The sequence below is a fragment of the Dysidea avara genome, chromosome 2, assembly GCF_963678975.1.
Source record: "Dysidea avara chromosome 2, odDysAvar1.4, whole genome shotgun sequence".
Lineage (NCBI taxonomy): Eukaryota > Metazoa > Porifera > Demospongiae > Dictyoceratida > Dysideidae > Dysidea > Dysidea avara.
The window spans coordinates 16,234,342-16,255,112 of record NC_089273.1 but is presented as its reverse complement, the minus strand read 5'-3'; the positions used below and the strand labels follow the sequence as shown (position 1 = coordinate 16,255,112).

Here is a 20,771-nt window from a genome sequence, read left to right as displayed (position 1 = left end):
TTAGAGGAATTAAGCCTCTCCAGAGTGCTGAGCCCCAAACCCCCTGTACAAAACGTTTTTCAAGTAATTTTTCTGAGTTGGTTAATTGTGACTGGTTTTTGGAAAACCGATCTTATTGCCCATGACTACAGATTTGATTTTCACCAAGAACACAAAGCTACAAAAATAAACTATCAAATTTCATAATCAAAATCAGCTAGACTTGAGTGGTCTGCTTTTGCTGACTACTTTTACCAAGCACAGTGGTGATCTGTACAAGCACTCTGGGGCTCTAATGGAGTTCTGGCCAGCCTGGAGATGGCTGTATGTGGCTGTACAGCTCTGCAGTGTTGAATACAGACCTGTGTTGTAAATGTCCTTCAATTTTAAATCTAATCCATCCATATGCCTTCCACTTTAATTTCTATAAACAGCTACTTGCACTTAGCTGTTTGGTACTTGTACAGTGGATGCTCTGGAAGATGAGGAATATAGCATAAAACATGTGAAAATTTGGTATATGTAGCTTCATCCTTTGGCGAGCTCCATCACACTGAATACTTATAGTTAGCACTTCTTGATACTTTTAAACAGACAATAAGACCAGTTTTCTCAGACTGTGTCACAATTTATCTAAGCAACTTTGGACTCACAAGGCCTTTTCCAAGGAGTTGTTCCAATGATATAATTATATAATTTGCTTTTTTGGTTGACACTATATACCTGGCATGATGTCATTTATAGCACTTGGGTGGTACTTTGGCCATTAGCATTGTATACTAATGGCTAGTAAAGTAAGTACCGCATATGACCGTATTAAAGCCAGGCTCAAATACATGCCGGGTACAGCTAGGGCACTGTCATAATAAATGCCGGGGCTCATTTAAATGCCAGGGTGCTAATGATATGCACTGAAAGGAGTTCTAAACTCGTGTCAGCTGCTAACTATACTCGTCACCAGTCTTATGATGTCTTGTCTTGTTCGACTATACTTTCTCTTCTGGTGATGGCCATAGTGTATTTATCGTGGTCATTGTCATCTTTCCGCCCGACTTCCAATGTTTCACCCAGCAGAGGAGTCCAAATGGGTTTATGTACGTGATGGGCTATGGATTTCGTATTTCGTAGGTACTTGTACTGGCACCTGCCATTCTCAACAACTGGCTAGTAAGAAATAAACGCCCGGGTCCAAATTAACGTCGATCTTGTTTAAACGCCGGGTCAAAAATGATTTATAGGAAATAAACGCCCGAGCTTCTATACGGTCATATACGGTACTTTAGTACACTTAAAACATCATATGAACTTGTGTTTCTGTTTTATATTACTGTTTCATTGATGATAGACACCTGGAGTGATGTCATGTATAGCACTGGGTGTGGCACTTTGATGATTACTTTTGGCTATTAGTGTTGTATTCATTATGTTAGTTTATTCGTGGCTACTTCAGTTACGTCTGCTTTACAATAGTAATTATGCCACAGGAAGCACACACAATTTGTAGCATGTTAATGTACAAATGCCAGACTAGTACTGTATTAGTTTGCTATTGAAGATAGGTATGTAGGTAGCTAACTGTAGCCAGTAGAGTTGCTGCAAAACTCGTCAGGCATTCATAATGTGCAGCAGAGTTTCTACGCAATAATAATTATGTTGCTAAACTATTAATGTACAATGCTTCAGCTTTTCATTTCATCAAGAAATGTTTACAGGGGCACAGCTAAAATATTATGTAGCCACTCACAGTAGCAATACCGCTATTGAAGTTGGGATGCTCATGTGTAGCCAAGCAAGTCATGGACTACTGATCCGGCCTGTTATACTGTACCTATAGTGGACACTATATACATTGTACAAGTTATCTCGCTATTATTCATTTTCTATTTACTGAACACCATGGCTGAGTGTTGTGATCAGAATACTTTGTAAACATTCTACCAGGTAAATATTACATGATAAATAAGCCATAATTCCTAATAAATACCTAAGAAGAACCTTCTACACTATACAACCCACTGTAGCTATACAATACACAAGGTAGTCTCTGGATGAAACATTGAACAGTACAAAACTCAAGCCTGCAGCCTTGCACATTGTTGATTTATGCTTGGCTGAAGGCATCAGTTAGTCAGTAGAAAAAATAGAATTTTTTTTAAAATTTCCATAGAAACTTGTTGGAATGGTGGTGGTTGCTCTGAAGGAATTTTTGGGCTTAGTTATGCTTAACCAATACTGCAAAGCTGTTTTGAAGGTAAATTTAGGATATTTTTCATGCGATTTTGAAAGCCAAGAAGCCCACAGCTACATGATCCCTAATATACAGTACTATGGTACTATATGAATAGTGACATCACTTGCTATGAATGAGCACGTGTGTTTTCCAACACTTTAGATCAGAAACAAACATAACATTTCTGTAGTAATCAAATTTGCATGTAGCTATGATTAACATGAAAGCAAGAAAGGTTAACAAGAAATTGTTTTAATTAAATTATTGACAACTGGCTTCAAACTATTATCTGGATACTGAAGTAATATCAGGATATCAGAGATAATATGAATATTGTTCCAGCCACCAGATTCAACAAGCCTATGGATAATACTACACAATAATTCATTAATGTAGTAACAGTAGTCACACTTATATGCAGCCAAATCTGCTACCTCAGAGACATGTCACAATTGTAACACGTTGCTGTAGACATTCCTTACCTGTGAAAATTGTGAAATGTTTTGTTTACAGCTCCTTATAAAGTAATAGACCACGTCAATGTGGTTTCTCTCTGCAGCCCATTTTAAGGGAGTCTGACCACCCTACAAATGATAAAAGTGGATGATTACACTTGCAAACAGTACAGAATACAAATATCATATTAAAGGGAGAGACATGGAATTTTAAGATTCTTTTTTATTTCATTACTGTATTGATTTGATACCCTTATATGTATGGTTGTACATTTGAAATTTAATTTACTGTATGATTTGTTAATGAAATCTAAACCAACTAGGAGGAGGCAACGCAAATTCACCAGAATTGTCATAATTAAAATTTTTTCCATTAACCTACCATCACAGCGATTTCTTGGCCGCCATCTTGGATTTCACATCTTTTTTCATCCTGGCCTTTTTGGGGCCACACTCTTTTTTTTACAGCTTGGCTGTTTTGGTTTAGATATCACTTCTTTTTGTATTGCAAGCCACAAAGCCAGCCATTAACTGGCTTTGGTGCTTCCTTCTAACTTGTTTTTTTTTTTTCTTTTCTGCAGGAATATTGGAACAAAGGAAGAAGTGTTGTGTGCAGTTTTAAAAATATTTGTATGTTTAACAATGAAAGATGATTTTATTTCCAACACATATTTCTACAGGTTGATTTGTTTATAGCTGATCCCTATAAGGTAACATGTATCCAGCTGATATCTCTACAGTCAAGAGATGATGTTCTACAAACTCAAAGAGTTGTGGTCATTAAACAGAACTAGTCACTACATACAAAACACATTCATCCCATGCAACCTGCTAAGATGATCTTGAGGTACTGGGCCTTTCAGGGCTCGGATGATGATGACAATCCCCTTTTCCCCTAAGTAATAGTTTTCCCCTTGTAGCTAGCTGTAGTTTATGTAGTTGTAATAGTTGTTTGTAATTGTAATGGTATAAAAAATTAAAACAAACAAAAAAACCTGTAGTTACAGGTAATTTCTCTTCGAGAAACAAAGTGATTAAATTACTAATTCTACGTATATACTGAGGATTATTATGCACAAGCAATGTATCACTTTAGGTTAGCAGTTTCAGCTATGCTATGCTTGTTACACGGCCTTACATACCTTAGTTACAGAGAACAGTAGATGAAGTGTGTCTGTAATCCACTTAATTTGGAAGTAGTATGTGCTGTACTAAATTACAGAAAATTATGAAGTATTCTGGTTTAATCACAAAGTAGTTACTAATCACAAAGTAGTTACTAGACGCCAAGTGCAAGAAAACAAAGTGATTTATATAGTAACCTTGAGGGGCCAACCAAGATTGTATTGTCCAGGCACAGGAAGGGTCAATGGCATCTGAACCAGGGGGTGGGAGTACCCACTTTTAAGATCATGTTGAAACTTTCAGCCAAAGCTACACGCACAGAAATACATACCTTCACATGAGAAGCCATGAAACCATCATGCAACAGCAATGTCTCTTGTGAACTGCAACTATCAAACCATTCGTATATGTTAAAGCATAGCCGCGAGTGCTATATGAAAAATAAAGTACGAGGCGCACGGCCGAGTACTTTATTTTTCATATAGCACGAGAAAGGCTATGCTTTAAATGATTTATGGAACTTTCTAGTCGTGTAGCTTCACCATACACTAGGACTCGTAATTAACAAGCGTTGCACGAATTATTAGCAGCCTGAACGCACACAAATTAGTTTAACAAAGTAACTCACGCGTATTTCACCATAGTTTGGCATAGTAGACGTTCATCGCGTCTTTTGGCAGGTTTTGCTCGCAACCCACAATCGATTCTATTGCGAGTCACATGGTTTTTTTCCTTCGAGTCACATGGTGAAGTATTTCCGTGATATCTCCAGGACTTGTCCGTTTACATTAACAAACGTAATAGCAACGTTATCTTCTCCCACCCATCATCGAATCATTTAGGTATGTCTATAAAAGCAATCCAGTGGTGAAACTCGTATCGGCTGGGGTGATTGATCACTCAGCGCGGCGAGGCTATCAGCCTTCACTGGCGAGGCTATCAGCCTTCACCGGCTTGGGTGATTAGCCGTACTGGCGTGAGCCCCGTAGGCTATTAGCCTACACTAAGGCACGTGGGCAACTGTGCTTTATTGCCCACAAAGAGTGCTTTATTGCACCGCAAAGAGTGCTTTATTGAACGAATAAAGCACTCTTTGCGGTGCAATAAAGCACTCTTTGTGGTCGATGAAGCAGTTGGCCGGCTGAGAGTGTACTTTATGACATTTAAACTACACTTTTTCCTTTGATCTCGCCCACGCAAAGTTCTATAAACTGTATTAAACCTAGAAACACCTATAATTTTATTGCTGTTTAGTCCTTGCTAGGCTTATTCTCCAAACTTTGCCTAATATACTTTTAGGAATTTCCCAATTTTCTACCTATTATGCCTGTTTTTGTGATTTTCATAAATGCATTATGCTTTTATTTTATGTGTTTTTTGAATTTTGTGCAGAGAAATTCCTCATAATTATAATAAAATTAATGTGAATGGAGAAGTGTCACTTTAACTGCAGCACACAAAATAATAGCAAAAGCTTGAAAAGGGAATGTATTCCAGAATTAGTAGGCATATTAGAGCAGGAGATCTGTGGGAATATGAGCAGTCCTTCAGAAGCTCTAGGCATATATCATGGTAATTTTGTGTGTAGATATGGATTCTTAATAATTCTGATCAATTTTTTGAGTTGTAGTAATTGGTATTCAAAGAACAGCAAAATTGCTAAGCATAATTTTTATCTAATCCAAAACAGCTAAGCTGTAAAAAAAGAGTGCAGCCCTCAGAAAGGCTAAGGTGAAAAAAGATGTGAAATCCAAGGTGGCGGCCAAGAAATGGCTGTGATGGTAGGTTAATGGTAAAAAATTTAATAACGACAATTCAGGTGAATTTGGTGCTGCACAAAATTCACCTGAATTGTCATTATTAAAATTTTTACCATTAACCTACCATCACAGCCATTTCTTGGCTGCCACCTTGGATTTCACATCTTTTTTCACCATAGCCTTTCTGAGGGTTGCGCTCTTTTTTTACAGCTTGGCTGTTTTGGATTAGATTTCACTTCATTTTGTATTTATATAACCCAAAGCCAGCCTATTGCCAGCTTTAGGGCTTTTTAACCTATCATTTTTTGTTTACCACAGGAAGAAGAAAAGATGAAGCAGGGTGATTTCTTTGTAGCTGAACTCTCTATAAGGCAATCCTTCTAGCTGATCTCTCTACCGGATGACTTGTTTGTAGCTGAACTATCTACAAGGTAACTTCTTCTTGCTGATTTTTCTACAGGGTGATTTGTTTGTAGCTGAATTCTCTACAGGGGGATTTGTTTGCAGCTGAACTCTCTACATGGTAGTTTCTTTGTAGCTGAAGTCTCTACAATGTAATTCTTCTAGCTGAACTCTCTACAGGGTGACTTGTTTCTAGCTGATCTTTCTACAGGGTGACTTCTTTCTAGCTGAACTCTTTACAGGTGATTTGTTTGCAGCTGAACTTACTTACATGGTGGTTTCTTTGTAGCTGAACTCTCTACAAGGTAACTTCTTTTAGCTGATCTCTCTACAGGGCAATTTGTTTGTAGCTGAACTCTCACATGATTGTTTCTTTGAAGCTGAACTCTCTATAAGGTGATTTCTTCTAGCTGATCTTTCTACAGGGTGGTTTGTTTGTAGCTGAACTCTCTACAAGGAATCTTCTTCTAGCTGATCTCTCTACAGGAAGATTTGTTTGTAGCTGAACTCTCTACAGGTGATTTGTTTGCGGCTGAATTCTCTACATGATGGTTTCTTTGTAGCTGAACTCTCTACAAGGTAACTTCTTCTAGCTGATCTCTCTACAGGGCGATTTGTTTGTAGCTGAACTCTCTACATTGTGGTTTCTTTGTAGCTGAACTCTACAAAGTGATTTCTTCTAGCTGAGCTATCTCTTTCCATAGTTGAACTCCCTACAAGGTAACTTCTTCTAGCTGATTTCTCTACAGGGTGAATTGTTTGTAGCTGAACTCTCTACAGGGTGATTTGTTTGTAGCTGATCTCTATACAGGTTACTTGTTTCTAACTGATCTCTTGATTTCTGTTCAGGGTGACTGCTCTATTAGGATGACTGCTCTATTAGAGTATCTCGATCTCTTACTTACTACACCAAGTTGGATTTCGTGTTATAACTCCGTGGCTTTAAGTCTGATTCTTCTACACCATTGAAGAGCCTTTCTAAGATGATTACTCCATCTGTACAGCAAATTTCAAAGTATTATCCCAAGCGGTTTATCTGGTAGACGTGGCAAGTAGTCGTTTTTTTATTAGCTAATCTCGGTTGCGTAATTGTTACGCACTGTTGGTTTTTTCATTGTATCTTCCTGGTTTTTAGCTCGGTTTCTTTCAAACCACAAAAGGTTTGAGGTTCAATAGTTAACCTATTCACCCACCAATTTTCAGCTTCTTCCAATACGCGGTTTACCCTGTAGGCGTGACAACATATTGGTGTTATTTTTCGTGAAACATCGCTCATAACTCTGCCTGTTTATGGTATTCCAGCCAAAGTTGGTACCGAGATGCGCCTTTATACCCCCCTTCTGTGTGCCAAATTTCAAGGCAATTGGATAAGGCGTTTGCGTTTTATAGTAGTTTTCGCAAGTGTGCGACAAGAGGAAGAAAAATAAGAACAAAAAAAACTAAGAAACTAAGCCAATTTATGAAGTTGCATATCTCGGGAACACATGAAGAGATTTTGCTCAAATTTGGAATGTGGAATACTGAAGTTGGAGGGAGCGTCCACAGCAAAAATCGTCTTGTTGCATCGAGGCAGCACAGAGCTACGGAGGTGCGAAAATTACGTTTTCTTTCTTCCTGTCAATATACTCACAGGTGTTGCGCGCCGGCTTCTTGGGCCGCACGACACACTACCGTGTGTCTTGATCTGGCATTTGCAGCACCATGCCAAGAACATATTAGTATCCTGGAATAAATTGTTCTCATTTTATCAGTCATGTATGATAACTATTTCATTACAGTGTTTGACTGTTCTATTAGAGAATCTTGATCTTACTTTGTGATCTAATTTTAGAAAACCATCGATATCTGCACATTTTTCAACATTCAATTTACTTGTTCTTTGTTTTCTATAGGGACAGATAGGTTTCAACTTCATAAGTTGAGCAGTGTGGGAATTACAGCAGTAGACAGCCAGATGAGCAAATAAATCAATATGTACAGAAGCCATCAAGGAAATAATCTACAAGCACTTACATAAATCTACATAACTTACTGACACAATAGCATACAAAGTTGAATCTTGGCTCATTGTGTTTGTCATGAATTTGTCAATCCACCAAGGTATAGTGTTTGCCCAAGATATACTTCTGTATTGAGAAGTAAGGCGAATTCACTGAAGAATGATCGTTGGTAAGTTCTTTCGTACCCACAACATAAACAAACACTTGTAACTTAGAAACCCTTCCTTGTATGGAGATGAAACAAAGATTTTTGAACTCCCTATGAACAGAAAAATATGATGCGCAGGATTTATCCATTGGAGTCTCTCATTCACCAACCAGTGAGGTAATAAAATCTTGCATAATTTTTTTTCTGGAACTTGTTTCAGCCATTGTGTTTAAATGCATTTTATTGCAAAAGTAGTAGTGTGTAGATCGACAGTTTTAAAAAAAATCAGTCACATTTGATAACCTCAGTCTCTAAAAGACTCAATGTCCAGACATTCACTAGATAAGAGCTTCCATCATAACTATTGTCTTCCAATAATCATAATCATCATATCAAAGTTCAGATGGTGTTACATGTTAGATATTACCAAATTCAATGAATGAAGCTCAACTAAATTGAAATGCCATACCTTTGTGCTAGTTGACATATGACTGCATGTGTCCTATAAAACTAAACCCACAATGATAAGCATTCATTCCGTAAAGTGTAAACTTGCAGCAGACTATAGTGCTTTGTTTCTACTAATTGTCAGGAATCATTTCACTATTCAAAACAAATTATCCCTTGTTGAATTTGCGACTATTATAGCAGAAGTTATACTCACTGTGGCAGAAATTTACCTCATATGTTGCAATTATGCTCCATTATGCCACCATTATGCTTTAGGTTTTTCATTCCTTATTATGCTCAAACTTATGCCGGCATAATCGATGCAAGCCTGGTCCTTGCATGTGATATCTGTTGTTCAAATATTTTCTCGGAGCCCATGCAGTGAGAAGTTTAAACAACAAAAAGAATGGGTCATTCCGTGTCAAATCAACAAGGAATTTAGGGTCACCTCTCGGATTTTGACGAAACTTGGTGTGTGTGTACTACCTATGGTGCTTATCACTCATGCAAATTTTTAGCTCCATACATTCCATAGTTTCTGATTTATGACCACAAATATTTTGAATATTTCATGAAAATTTGGTCCATCTCTTGTTACAAAATCAATTGCAACCTTGCACTGTGTAAATATTTGTAAACACACTTTTCAGTGATGGAAGACTGTTGATTGACCTTTCCAGTGATCCCTAAATTATGGGATATCTACTTAATTATGGTTCAAAAGTACTTCATTGAAAACTTTAATCCCTTATATTTTGAAAAATGCTGCTTGAAATTTTTCGAATTCTTTTGTGAATAATGATTGGGTCATAGTCTATGTTTGATAAAATTTTTGTGGTGGAACCACAATGGGCTCAAGAGATATAATGAATTATGTTGTGGTATGCGGTGGAATTTGCCGTCTATTATTGCTGTGTTGGAGTGTACACCTCCAATAATCACTCGCAACAAGGCCATGCCAAGTTTGTCTTACAGAGTGAAGGTGTCTAGGTGCATTGCAATCTGTATTAATGACCACCTGTATTGAAAGGCCATCTATGTGCTGCAGTTAAGTTATACTTCATTAATGTATAGCACCAAAGCATCAACCCTTTCTAGCAAATCCAAAAATGGTCCTTATTAGACAGGTTGACTATAAATGACTGATCTGACCACCATGTGTCCATGAACATCATGTAAATGTACTATCTCTTCACAAATACCTTCTTTATTAAGTTGAATACCACTGTAGTAGACTTAGCCATATTTAAGTTGCGTATGTGGCTACATAGATACATACAACAGAACTCCTCAGAAGGGATACCTGGATATCTTGATAACCAGGACACCTGTTTATACACTGTACTCCCACTCTAGTGGTGCACATACATTTAGACCAAGATACGTCTGTGGCTTCTGTAATATGAGCACTTTATTATGGTCCTAGCAATGGAGGGGTTTTACCATAAATGCATTAATTGTACCTCAATATGTGAAATTAATTACTACATTACTTTACATTCATGACCACTTTGAAGATCAAGTCATAAACTCATGCACATACTCACATAGGACATGCTGACCACATACTTAACATTTGCCTGTACTGATCTTCAAAGCGTCAACCCAAAATACTTTGAAAAACCATTTTAGTTATTACAGTACTATAAATCACATGTTGAGGTGCAAGCAAGTGTTAATAATATAAAAACTCTTGGTACAAGTAATGCATCTACTGTATATAGTGTAACTATTCCCTGGACCATTGATGAAGTGTTCATTTTTGAGAAACCACAGACTTGTCTTGGGTCCAAAATGTACGTACAATTATAAAGTAAGATCATGAGGCTATTAAGGTGCCCAGGTATCCTTTTTGAGGAGGTCTATTGTACCTATGCAGCCATGTACGTAACTTGAATAGTGTAGTGTAGGGATATGTATGTGAGTGCACTACGACAAGATTTTACTTAATAATAAATAAGGTATAACTGAAGAGATGGTACAACATTAATGTGTTTATGGACGCATGATAATCTCATTTATAGTCAACCTGTCTAATAAGGACCATTTTTGGATTTGCTAGAAAGGGTTGATGCTTTGGTGCTATACATTAATATCCAATTAAAGTATAAATTAGCTACAGCTTATAGATGGTCTTTCAATACAGGTGGTCATTAATACAGGTTGCAATGCACCTAGACACCTTCACTCTGTAAGACAAACTTAGCATGGCCTTGTTGTAAGTGGTTATTGGAGGTGTACACTCCAATACAGCAATAATAGACAGCAAATTCCACCGCATACCACAACATAATTCATTATATCTCTTGAGCCCATTGTGGTCCCACCACAAAAATTTTATCAAACATAGACTATGACCCAATCATTATTCACAAAAGAATTCGAAAAATTTCAAGCAGCATTTTTCAAAATATAAGGAATTAAAGTTTTCAATGAAGTACTTTTGAACCATAATTAAGTAGATATCCCATAATTTAGGGATCACTGGAAAGGTCAATCAACAGTCTTCCATCACTGAAAAGTGTGTTTAAAAATATTTACACAGTACAAAGTTGCAGTTGATTTTGTAACTAGAGATGGACCAAATTTTCATGAAATATTCAAAATATTTGTGGTCATAAATCAGAAACTATGGAATGTATGGAGCTAAAAATTTACATGAGTGATAAGCACCATAGGTACTACAAACACTCCAAGTTTCATCAAAATCCGAGAGGTGACCCTAAATTCCTTGTTGATTTGACATGGAATGACCCGAATGTCACATGCATGGCATTACGATGGGAGTTATTCTGTGTTAAATCAACAAAGAATTTAGGGTCACCTCTCGGATTTGATTAAACTTGGTGTGTTTGTAGTACCTGTGGTGCTCATCACCCTTACAAATTTTTAGTCTTATATACCAAATGCAGCCAGGAAGTACAATAAAATACTTAAAGCAGTACCTATGCTTGTGTATTTTAAAAATACAGTACTTGGGGTGTCTCGAGACAAATACAGCACTTGGCTTTGCATTGGACACACGCCCTCACACTATATTTTTCATACACACGTGCACCGGTGCTTTAAATACGTATAACATATTGTATGGTCTACAAGTAATAGCAGTTTAAAAGCAGTATATTGGAGGCTCTACAAATTTGCTGGTGAGATGGTTTTAATTAACATATCTACTATAGTCTGTTCACCTTAACCTAGCCCTTGTTTCTTGTTACTAACTCTTGTTACAAGGGCCAGCTGCCCAAACATTTAGTAGCACTGTGAAGTCTATCAAATGCTGAAACTAAAAAAGTGCTTTGACACAGGCAAGAACAAGTGAGTTGTGAGGCTTTAAAAATTTCCCATACATTTAGTATGTACAATTCAGGTGCACAAACATCTTTAAAACATAAAAACATGCTTGTTACAGTACAAAACTATTGGGAGTGAACACATGTTGACCTCTTTGATACTACTATATTTGGCAGGGTCTCAGGTGAACATGTACCAACTATACTAATTCCTATGCGCCTTTTATCTGGCAGTCATAATTGTGTGCCTGACACACATGTTTGGCTTCACTAAAACTGCATGGCTATTATTGAAAATTACCAAAGAGACTTTTATGACGGCTATTCAATTTACAATCTTGAGTATTAACTCAATATTCTAATTAGTTTACCCTGAAGGCATTACAAACGATCTGTCTTTTGTATGCAAATAATCGATGAAAGCTCTGTGAACATTTATCACATACACACTAAAATTTGTACTGATATTTTGCTTTATGTGCAAAACTTCACCTTACCCAGATAACACATTTGCAAGTTTGTATTTTTTACCAGGACTCCAGTAAATATGTACAATACTTGAATGAAACCTACAACACAAATATTATCTGTCTGTACAAAATCAAGCAAAATTACAAATTACACGCAGATACTAAAACTTAAAATTCAATCAAATGAACTAATCATATCCTCTGCACACACAAAGTCAATAGCTGAAGACTCTTTGAGGCCAAAGCAGTGGTAGAAAGATCTAGATCTTCTCAAACAAATGATGACTGCTCAGAGTAGGGAAAACTCAGTTTACATCTTAGCTAGTACAGGGTCTTGCTGTAAGATTGCCTATTTTTTCTGACAGCAGAGTGGCTATTCTCTTGTACACCACTGTTGTCAAAGGACCCATGCCTTCAGTGCATGAAAATACTAAAGGAGAAAATGTCCCATGTTCTACTTCACGAATCCTCTCTTCATAATTTTCTTCTCTAATTCCGAATGTCTGTAACACTGGGGTAAAGATACTGAACAGTGTGTGGGAGCAAAAGGATTAAATGCCTTGACATCAAAATAAGCTTTCTGACCACGTTTCCAAAAACCATTGGCAACAACATCAAGACGGGCCCCATCCTCAACATTAGCCAATCTATGCTGAAAAGATTCTCCTGATAATGGTTGTAGAGATTCGACACAATGACATAGTTCAGTTACACTGGAAAAAAACACATCTGTGCCTGTAGTGCATATGTAGTGCATATTAAGCAAATATCACATTCACTTATGCGCTCATCATATTTGATCTAGAGTAAATTTGCTGTTTGCTTCACATTTGTTGTTGAGTGTAGGAGAAGATAAACAGGATTTGCAGCACATGTGGACTGTATTTGTACAATTTCACACACATGGACAGATGCAGGATAGATGCCATGAATCTGAAGTGCATGGATAAGACATATGTTGCATACACATGACAAACTTAACTTATAAGCTACGTACTTTGATTCAATAATTAAATTTGATTTGAAAATAAAACATGAAAATAATTATACAACTCCATCAACAGGTTATTTAATCAGTTTCTTTTTTCTGGTGGACAATTAGATGTCTTATCTCTGTCGGTGCATTATCTGCCACCAGAATCTTGGCCGATTAATTCATCGGTTGTTATTAGTCCTCCTTCATACCTTCATTTTGATTCTGTGCCAATAGTTGAAGAATAATGTAGTGCTTTACGCATAATCTTTCTACAAAAACAATATCTGTAACATATTGTAATACAAGCCACTGTAATTCTTACATGTGCCTTCTCTATCTTCTCCTAGAATGGCAGCGCAAGCTGACTGTTGTCATGTTTCTCTCCTGGCATGGATGGCCTTTCTGAAGTCAGTGCTCCTATCACGACATGGATAACTCTACACACAGAACACACATTTTTGGAACATACGTTTAATAGTTATAGTTTCATTTGCCATTTTATCAATAACTGCTTGTATGTTTTCTTGATTACCATCCAATGAAGTCCTTTCACTAAATCTGTTATGGGAGATAAATTAAGTTTCTCAAGTAACATGTCATACTTGAGACTGAAATGCTTGTGTAGTTCTTCTGCAATCTTATCATCAGCAACATCCAATACGATGTCAAGGACAACTTCCTATGATCACTGAATGATCACTTTTAAGCAGAAAATGAACTTACACTATTAACGTATCTCGGTATGTGATCAGTCCTTGTCACATCTTTACCAGTGTTAGTCTTTGATCTATAGTCTGGATACCTTTTGTTGTACTAGATTCAACACAAGTTGGTTATCTTGAGATGAAATATGAGCACTGAAATGTTATCACATATCCCAGTAACTGAATTGGTTACATTGTTAACTTATGACTCCCTGTATGCCTGAATCCATCAGGTAATGGCTTGCCCCAGCTCCAGTGTTGCTCTATCCACTGGGCATCTGTGACTTATCGAACATTACGGCCGCCCTAACGATGAGATCCAACCGGCGACAGTTTTTCTCAGTGGAGTTCCTCTGGAAGTATACTAGAAGTGACAGAGCTTCTGGGTTTCTTCAATGATTTTCACACAGCACCTGCTCGTCACTCACCTGCGCTTTCCTGTGACAAGCAGCACGTGAGCTCTCTTCTTCATGGAGCAGGAGGCCTGGATGGAGGTATACTCTAGCAAAAATTATGCTGAAACCATGAGGTATCGTTTGCTGTTTGGGTTTACAAGAAGAAGGGGGGCCTGTTTGTGATCCTAAAAATTGAAAACAGATTCATCGTAAAAAATCCTGCCGGCCTGGGAGCTGCTTGTCCTGGCAAGCTGTAGGCGAGAACTGAATTATGAAGACGACATGAAGTAATGTTAGAAGAAGCAATGGATTGGCCAAATTCTAAGAATGGTGATTTGGTGAGCATACAAGGCAAAGATGTAAAAAATTGACAGCATGGCCTGCAAAAGCCTGTGATACGGAAGCCTACTGACACTGACTTACAAAATTTGGACAAATTCCACTCAAAATTTCATCTAATTTGCAAGATTAACTGCCAATGAATTGACAAATCGGACCTATTATTCTCACTGTTTATAGTTCATACCGGATTCAGTGGTCTCAGGTGTGTTGGTATTGTTGTGGTTAGTGAATTCTGCCATTCTAAGTGATCAGTGAGTAAACTACTAGCTATACGTACAGTACACCTCACAGGTAACGTCGAGAGTATACACATGTGAGTAATGCTCGCATCTTTTTGCGGGATCATTCTTTTGCAATGTACTGTACAATACTTGTGGAATATTGCGTGGATATGCACTAGCTGCGCGAGAAACTCGCCACACATGAGAACACTCGCTACTGAGTTTAGTAACTTCATACAACACTTAAATCACATAAACATTTGTGAGCGGTCCCATAATTATGTTCGTGCAAGTCTAGCTAGCTAATTATACAGTAGAATGCAATAAACGCACGCTGGGCCCACAGAACACAATGGGTGGAATATTTACGAAAAAGAAAAAAAAATCCGTAAATTCTAAAGCGCTTGTTTCACAATGAAGAAAAGTGATAACACCAAAACCTTGGTAGCATAGTGATCCCAAAAGCAAGAGGAGTTCCAAAATCTTTGTTTCGTGTCAGTACTCTCAAGGAGACAGAAGATATCAGCGTTAGTCTGCCTTGCGTTGGACGAGCGGTTCACTATCACTTTTTCTCACGTTCGTTCGCCTTCGCTGGTCCCCCGTGGACGTAGGAAAGGCCTGGAAGACAAAACTTACCCAGCAATGGATTTGCTTGTTCATGGAGAATTCGATGGTGCAAGTTTCATCTTGGTAGAGGACTGCATCCGTATGTTATGATCGTTTTATTAAACGCCTGTAGTTTATTGTCACTGCACAAATCGATTTTTTGCTGTTAGCACTTCGTAGGGGCGCTGTAACTTCAAAATTTCTTGGCTTCTAGAGTTAAAACTTCGTTGACCATTCCTTTAACTATCTAGATAAAGAAAATGCGAATTAGAAAAATGCACTAACTGGGATTCTGTGGCATTATGTGGCGGCCAATACATCTAGGCTTACGGTAGCTACTGTTAGCTACAGTACTGACTGTAGTTCGTGACAGAGTCGAGGTCAAGTCAGTAGCTAAGTTACCAAGTATTCGATAGCTACAATACAGGCATTGCAATAGGAGACTTCACAGCTGGCGGAACTGAGTTAGTGCCGCCTCCCAAGACCATAGGTGAGACCTGTTATCTGGTCTTGCGTGACGCTCTCGAGTAAAGTTAGGTATCGTGGAGCATTACGGTAGCCTTGCTGCATCCACACGGGTCACTCGAGCACACTTCACGCGCATCATACGTGTACATGCGACGTTACCCGTGAGCTGTACTGTAGTACCCTGGATCTAGTGTATCAGTTTTTTGTTTCTATTGCAATGCTGTATGGGTAGATTCTGTTAATTCAGTTTTTATATGCATCTACACATGAATATCTGTGATATTCTGAGGGACTATATGGATGCTGGTTGTGTAGTTTCAAGAGTTAAGGTGATGGTATTTCCCCATGTGCAAACAAATAATCAAGTTGAAGAATTTGGTTGTTACCTACAACATGTAAACAGTGATATAAACTTATCTTTATTTGATTAAAAAAAATTTTTGTACTTCGTCTAAGACTTTACTAGAGCAAGACACCTATCCTCCAAGCAACTTACCAATATTTTATCTCTATACCATGCAGAGATTTGTGTGATGCAGTATTACGTGTTAAACCTTTACCACTGTATACTCACTACATGGATTTAGCAGTAATAAAGTTTCTTTCCTTAGAACATTTTAAGTTTTTTAAGCATATAAATCATCAAATCCATTCGTTGGTGGTTGGAGAGACAGCATCATGGTAGGAGGTATACACTCAACATGCATTGAAGCGTATTGGATTGGAAATGATGGCCGTATATTGATGTGGCCTGTTCTGTATGTTATATCAGAATCTGCTGATAGAAAATGAATACAAGGAAATTTGTATGACAAAAGTACAATGAATTGAAAATCTGCTGCCTCTACTAGGCCAGGTATGCTACACTGAAAAAGCCATTTAGCCAGCATCATTTCTACTAGTGATTAATATCAAGTGCATTTCCGGCAACTGAACACTGGAACAGAGGCTGTTCTTGCTGTGTATCTGCTGTGTATCTGTCAGTAAAAAAGTTATTTCTGTAATTTTACAGATGACAACTCAACATGTGTTTGGTATAGTTGATTTATATGTAATATAGTGAGTTTTGTAAACAATTGTTCACATGATAGTGAGCTACAGTGCAAAGTGTACTTAGTTTGTTAATGATGTGTAATTCATATTCACTTCATATTTATATCATATTCATATCATGTGTATCATACATAGGCCACACTAGTAAATATAAGGTACATATATATGTGCCATGGGATTGTAGATGAAGTAAATGTGTAGCAAATGTGGTACTATATGCACTGCACAAAACCACTAGCATACACATGTTGCAAATATCACATGTGATCTTTGTAATATTCAAATCATATTCGGGTTGTCTCACATATGATGCACATATAGTTAACTATAATTGCTTCATATGTACTCTGTTGCACATATAGACAAATACATAATTTTTCCAGTGTTAATAATCCAGCAGTGATGTCTCGAAACTCACTGTGATGAATTGTAGGGAGACTACCATGTGGGCAACAAGGGGCATGCTCAACAGAGAATTGCTTGCCACACACACACACAATTGGAAGGCAACAGTGGTGGTCACCAGTTATATTGAAGGCACAAGGCATCACGAAAAGCACCTTTGTGCAAACAAAAACCATGTTCGGTTAGAGGTAGAGCAGTTACCCAATTGGAAGAGCCTTTTTCAGAAGATAACATGATGGACCTATATAATGATGGTGATAGCATAGATAGCAAAGCATCATGGGAGTCTATGATAGACTGGTGATGATTGCCCAAAATTGTTCTTCTTGCCTCAATCTGTGAAGACAACACTTAGGCACAAGATTGCTGTAAAATAAGGTGAATTAAGGGAGCAGTAACTTTAACGAAGGCACCAAACTGGAACAATGAATAACTGATGGGATTAACAACCCCCAGACCTCCCAATCTGGTTGGCAGAGCAAACAAGTTTCGTTCACTGTCACTAAAAGATGGTTGACCAGTCAAGTTAGGTAACAATCTACAATGAAAAGTTTCTTCTAGAGGAGACAAGAATGGTTGAATGTTAGGAATGCATCTCATTAGAAAGTTCCATTTGCCAATAAATCCGTGTGTAAATGCAGCATATGCAGCTTGAGGTTGGGTAACAGGGATGTCTGACAACTGCTGCAATTCTTTGATCCAGGATGTTACTTGCTTTTCTACAAAGAAGACGACAAATGAATGGGAGCCTAATGCAGCACCAAGATGATGCTTTCCATTCGATGCTATAGAGATCCCAGTCCTCTGAAAAGTGGAAACTGCTGCATCATGCATTCCTTCTTTCACAACAATTCATGTTTTAGAAGGATTAGGGAAATAGCCATAATCAGGACCAACAGATGTCAATTTATTCCACCAAGACACAAGTTATTTCAAACCACCACAAGCAGTAGCATCATCAGCACATCATATCTGTTGGACAGAACTTCCACCCAAACAATTAATCAGTGGAATCACTCCTAGTGCATACATTGGCATTGCTAGGGGGTCCCCTTGAGTGGTTCTCTCTTCAGAGTGTAAAACTGACCCTCTCATGTACAAATTAACCTCCTTACAGTAAGTGTTTATTAAGATGGTAGAAAAAGGTGGACATACTGTAGGTGCTGTATGTTTCATAAAGCTGTGTGGCGATTAAGAGAGTTAAACACATTGGTAGCATCCAAAAGTATTACTGCATCCACATCAGGGGAGGAAATATCTCTCTTGTAGAATGAACAGCAGCTTCACACCCTGACAATTGACCAGCACATAGCTGTAACGAACCAGCAGCTGCTTGAATATCATTTCAAATCACAGACAGAACAGCCTTGGTAATCTCACGACATGCAGTTTCTCCGATCCCAATTGAATGAAATAGCTACATGTAGCACATGACGTGCTATTATTGTAGCTTTGTTTCATAACAATACATGCAGTACATTAAAATTGAATATATTCAACAATAATTATTATGTCATAATTCATCAATTACTCTATGTTGTTATACATCAGTAAGGAAGCTTAACTAAAGCAAACCACTTTAAACCACAAATTTCTATTAGAAATATCTTCAAAGCTGTTTTATAGCCTGTCAAAGCCTCACAGCTGCTTTTATGTGTATGTTAGATACCCATTGGAGGTTTTTCAGTAGGTTGATAACCCGAGAGCATGGTTTGGTCACCGAGGCATGAGTGACTAAGGTGTAGCCGAGGTCACTAATTAGTTCCCATCGAGGTGCCAAACCAAGCATGAGGGTTTCAACCTACTAAAAAATTACAGTGTGTATCTAACCTATTTAAAAAGCAGCTCATTACCAACACTGACAAAAGAAGCACAGAGTCACGCTAGGTAAGGTCCTTTTCAGCATGTTTGTGTGTGCCGCCAGCTCTGTGGCCAGTTTAGTGTCGTTTTAGCAGCTGTTATTTAGTTTCAAGGCTTGTTTACTAGCTAATACTAAGAAGCAACAAGCTGGCCACAAAGCGAGAAGCTTTACAACTACTGGCAGCAAAGTGACAAGCTTTATTACAACGCGATAAGTTTTATTACAACCTCGATTACAACCTCGATTACAATACCACAAGCTTTATTACAACTGGCCACAAAGCAACAAGTTCTAATTACAACTGGCCATGAATCAAAGCAACAAGCTATACTACAACTAGCCATGAAGCAACAAGTTTTATAACAACTGGCTACGAAGCGACAAGCTTTACTACAACTGGCCACAAAGCAACAAGTTTTATAACAACTGGCCATGAAGTGACAAGCGTTATTACAACTGGCCATGAAGCAACAAATGTTACAAACAGGTGCAATAGCACAGCTGAAGTGTGTTGATGATCTAATGGTGACAGTGTTGACAAGCACACGAACACAAATGTGCTTGCTGTAAACTCGGCAACACCAGTAGTTTCACTGATAGCTAGCTAGTTGTGAACTGTTGGGGTAGCTGTAATATGCATCGAGCAGCTGGCTTGTTTGGCTTGACAGCTAGCTTGGTCAAGTGCTGGTATGGCTGATGAAGGTATGAACCTAAATCTCACTAACCATACAACCACTAATTAAATCAGTGACATAGAAAACTCTTTGAAGCGTTATTAAATTTACAATAACAGTCTCACGTGACAACAGGTCTCTAAATGAAACTTAGAGCCCTAACCTCAGGTCTCTAAGTGTATAAATAACCTCATTAACTGTGTCAATATCAAAGATAATTATTCATGCTGCTTTCTAAGTTTTGATTGTGTACAAAGGGAACAAGCTCCCTTTCACCAAAACTGGAAAATTTTACAAGGTCTGTTATGTTGTTTACAGTGGGATCTCTCTTATCCAGCTGGTCTGGTACATACTATCATCCATATCTCAGAAATGTCCATAACTAAGAACTGCATACTAATAGTATCCTAAAGTGACTAACTTAAATACAAGTAATGTTGTTATTTCTATCAGTTTGTGCTATGCAGTTTAGTGAGCAGAGGGGGAAGTCACTACAGAGCATTCACGGTCACTCCCCTGGGCTGTAAAAATGCATTATCACCTAGCAACCAAGTGGTAGTTGTCACTAGTAGAATAAACAAGCCACCAAACAGATAAACAATCTTTAGGATCCCACCACTTAGAAAACTGCCTTCTTTATCAAATGTCTGCATTGGCTGTACAGTGCTCATTAAACAAGGAATATCTTAATTATTCTTGGTACTATAGTCTTAAACTATGCACCATTAGAATCTTCATGTGCTACAGATTTCAGTGG

General features: G+C 37.8%; 1 protein-coding gene and 1 long non-coding RNA gene across 4 annotated transcripts in view; both read right to left on the bottom strand.

Moving 5' to 3' along the window:
- LOC136246702 (uncharacterized) overlaps positions 1–20,771 on the bottom strand; it is a 62,987-nt gene that overhangs the window by 38,896 nt on the left and 3,320 nt on the right. For both annotated transcript variants that reach the window (XM_066038252.1, XM_066038253.1), the window contains exon 2: positions 2,692–2,793. In XM_066038252.1, the coding sequence (XP_065894324.1) occupies positions 2,692–2,793 (102 nt within the window). The remainder of the gene's footprint in view (positions 1–2,691; positions 2,794–20,771) is intronic.
- Positions 13,368–15,067, bottom strand: LOC136246704 (uncharacterized). Of its 2 annotated transcripts, XR_010696761.1 has the most exons (5): positions 14,009–15,067; positions 13,888–13,964; positions 13,755–13,843; positions 13,608–13,702; positions 13,368–13,554 (listed from the first exon to the last, which is right to left on the bottom strand). It is a non-coding gene; the product is annotated as an uncharacterized lncRNA (long non-coding RNA). The 2 variants fall into 2 exon arrangements; XR_010696760.1 differs by lacking the exon at positions 14,009–15,067 and having other exon boundaries at positions 13,888–14,005.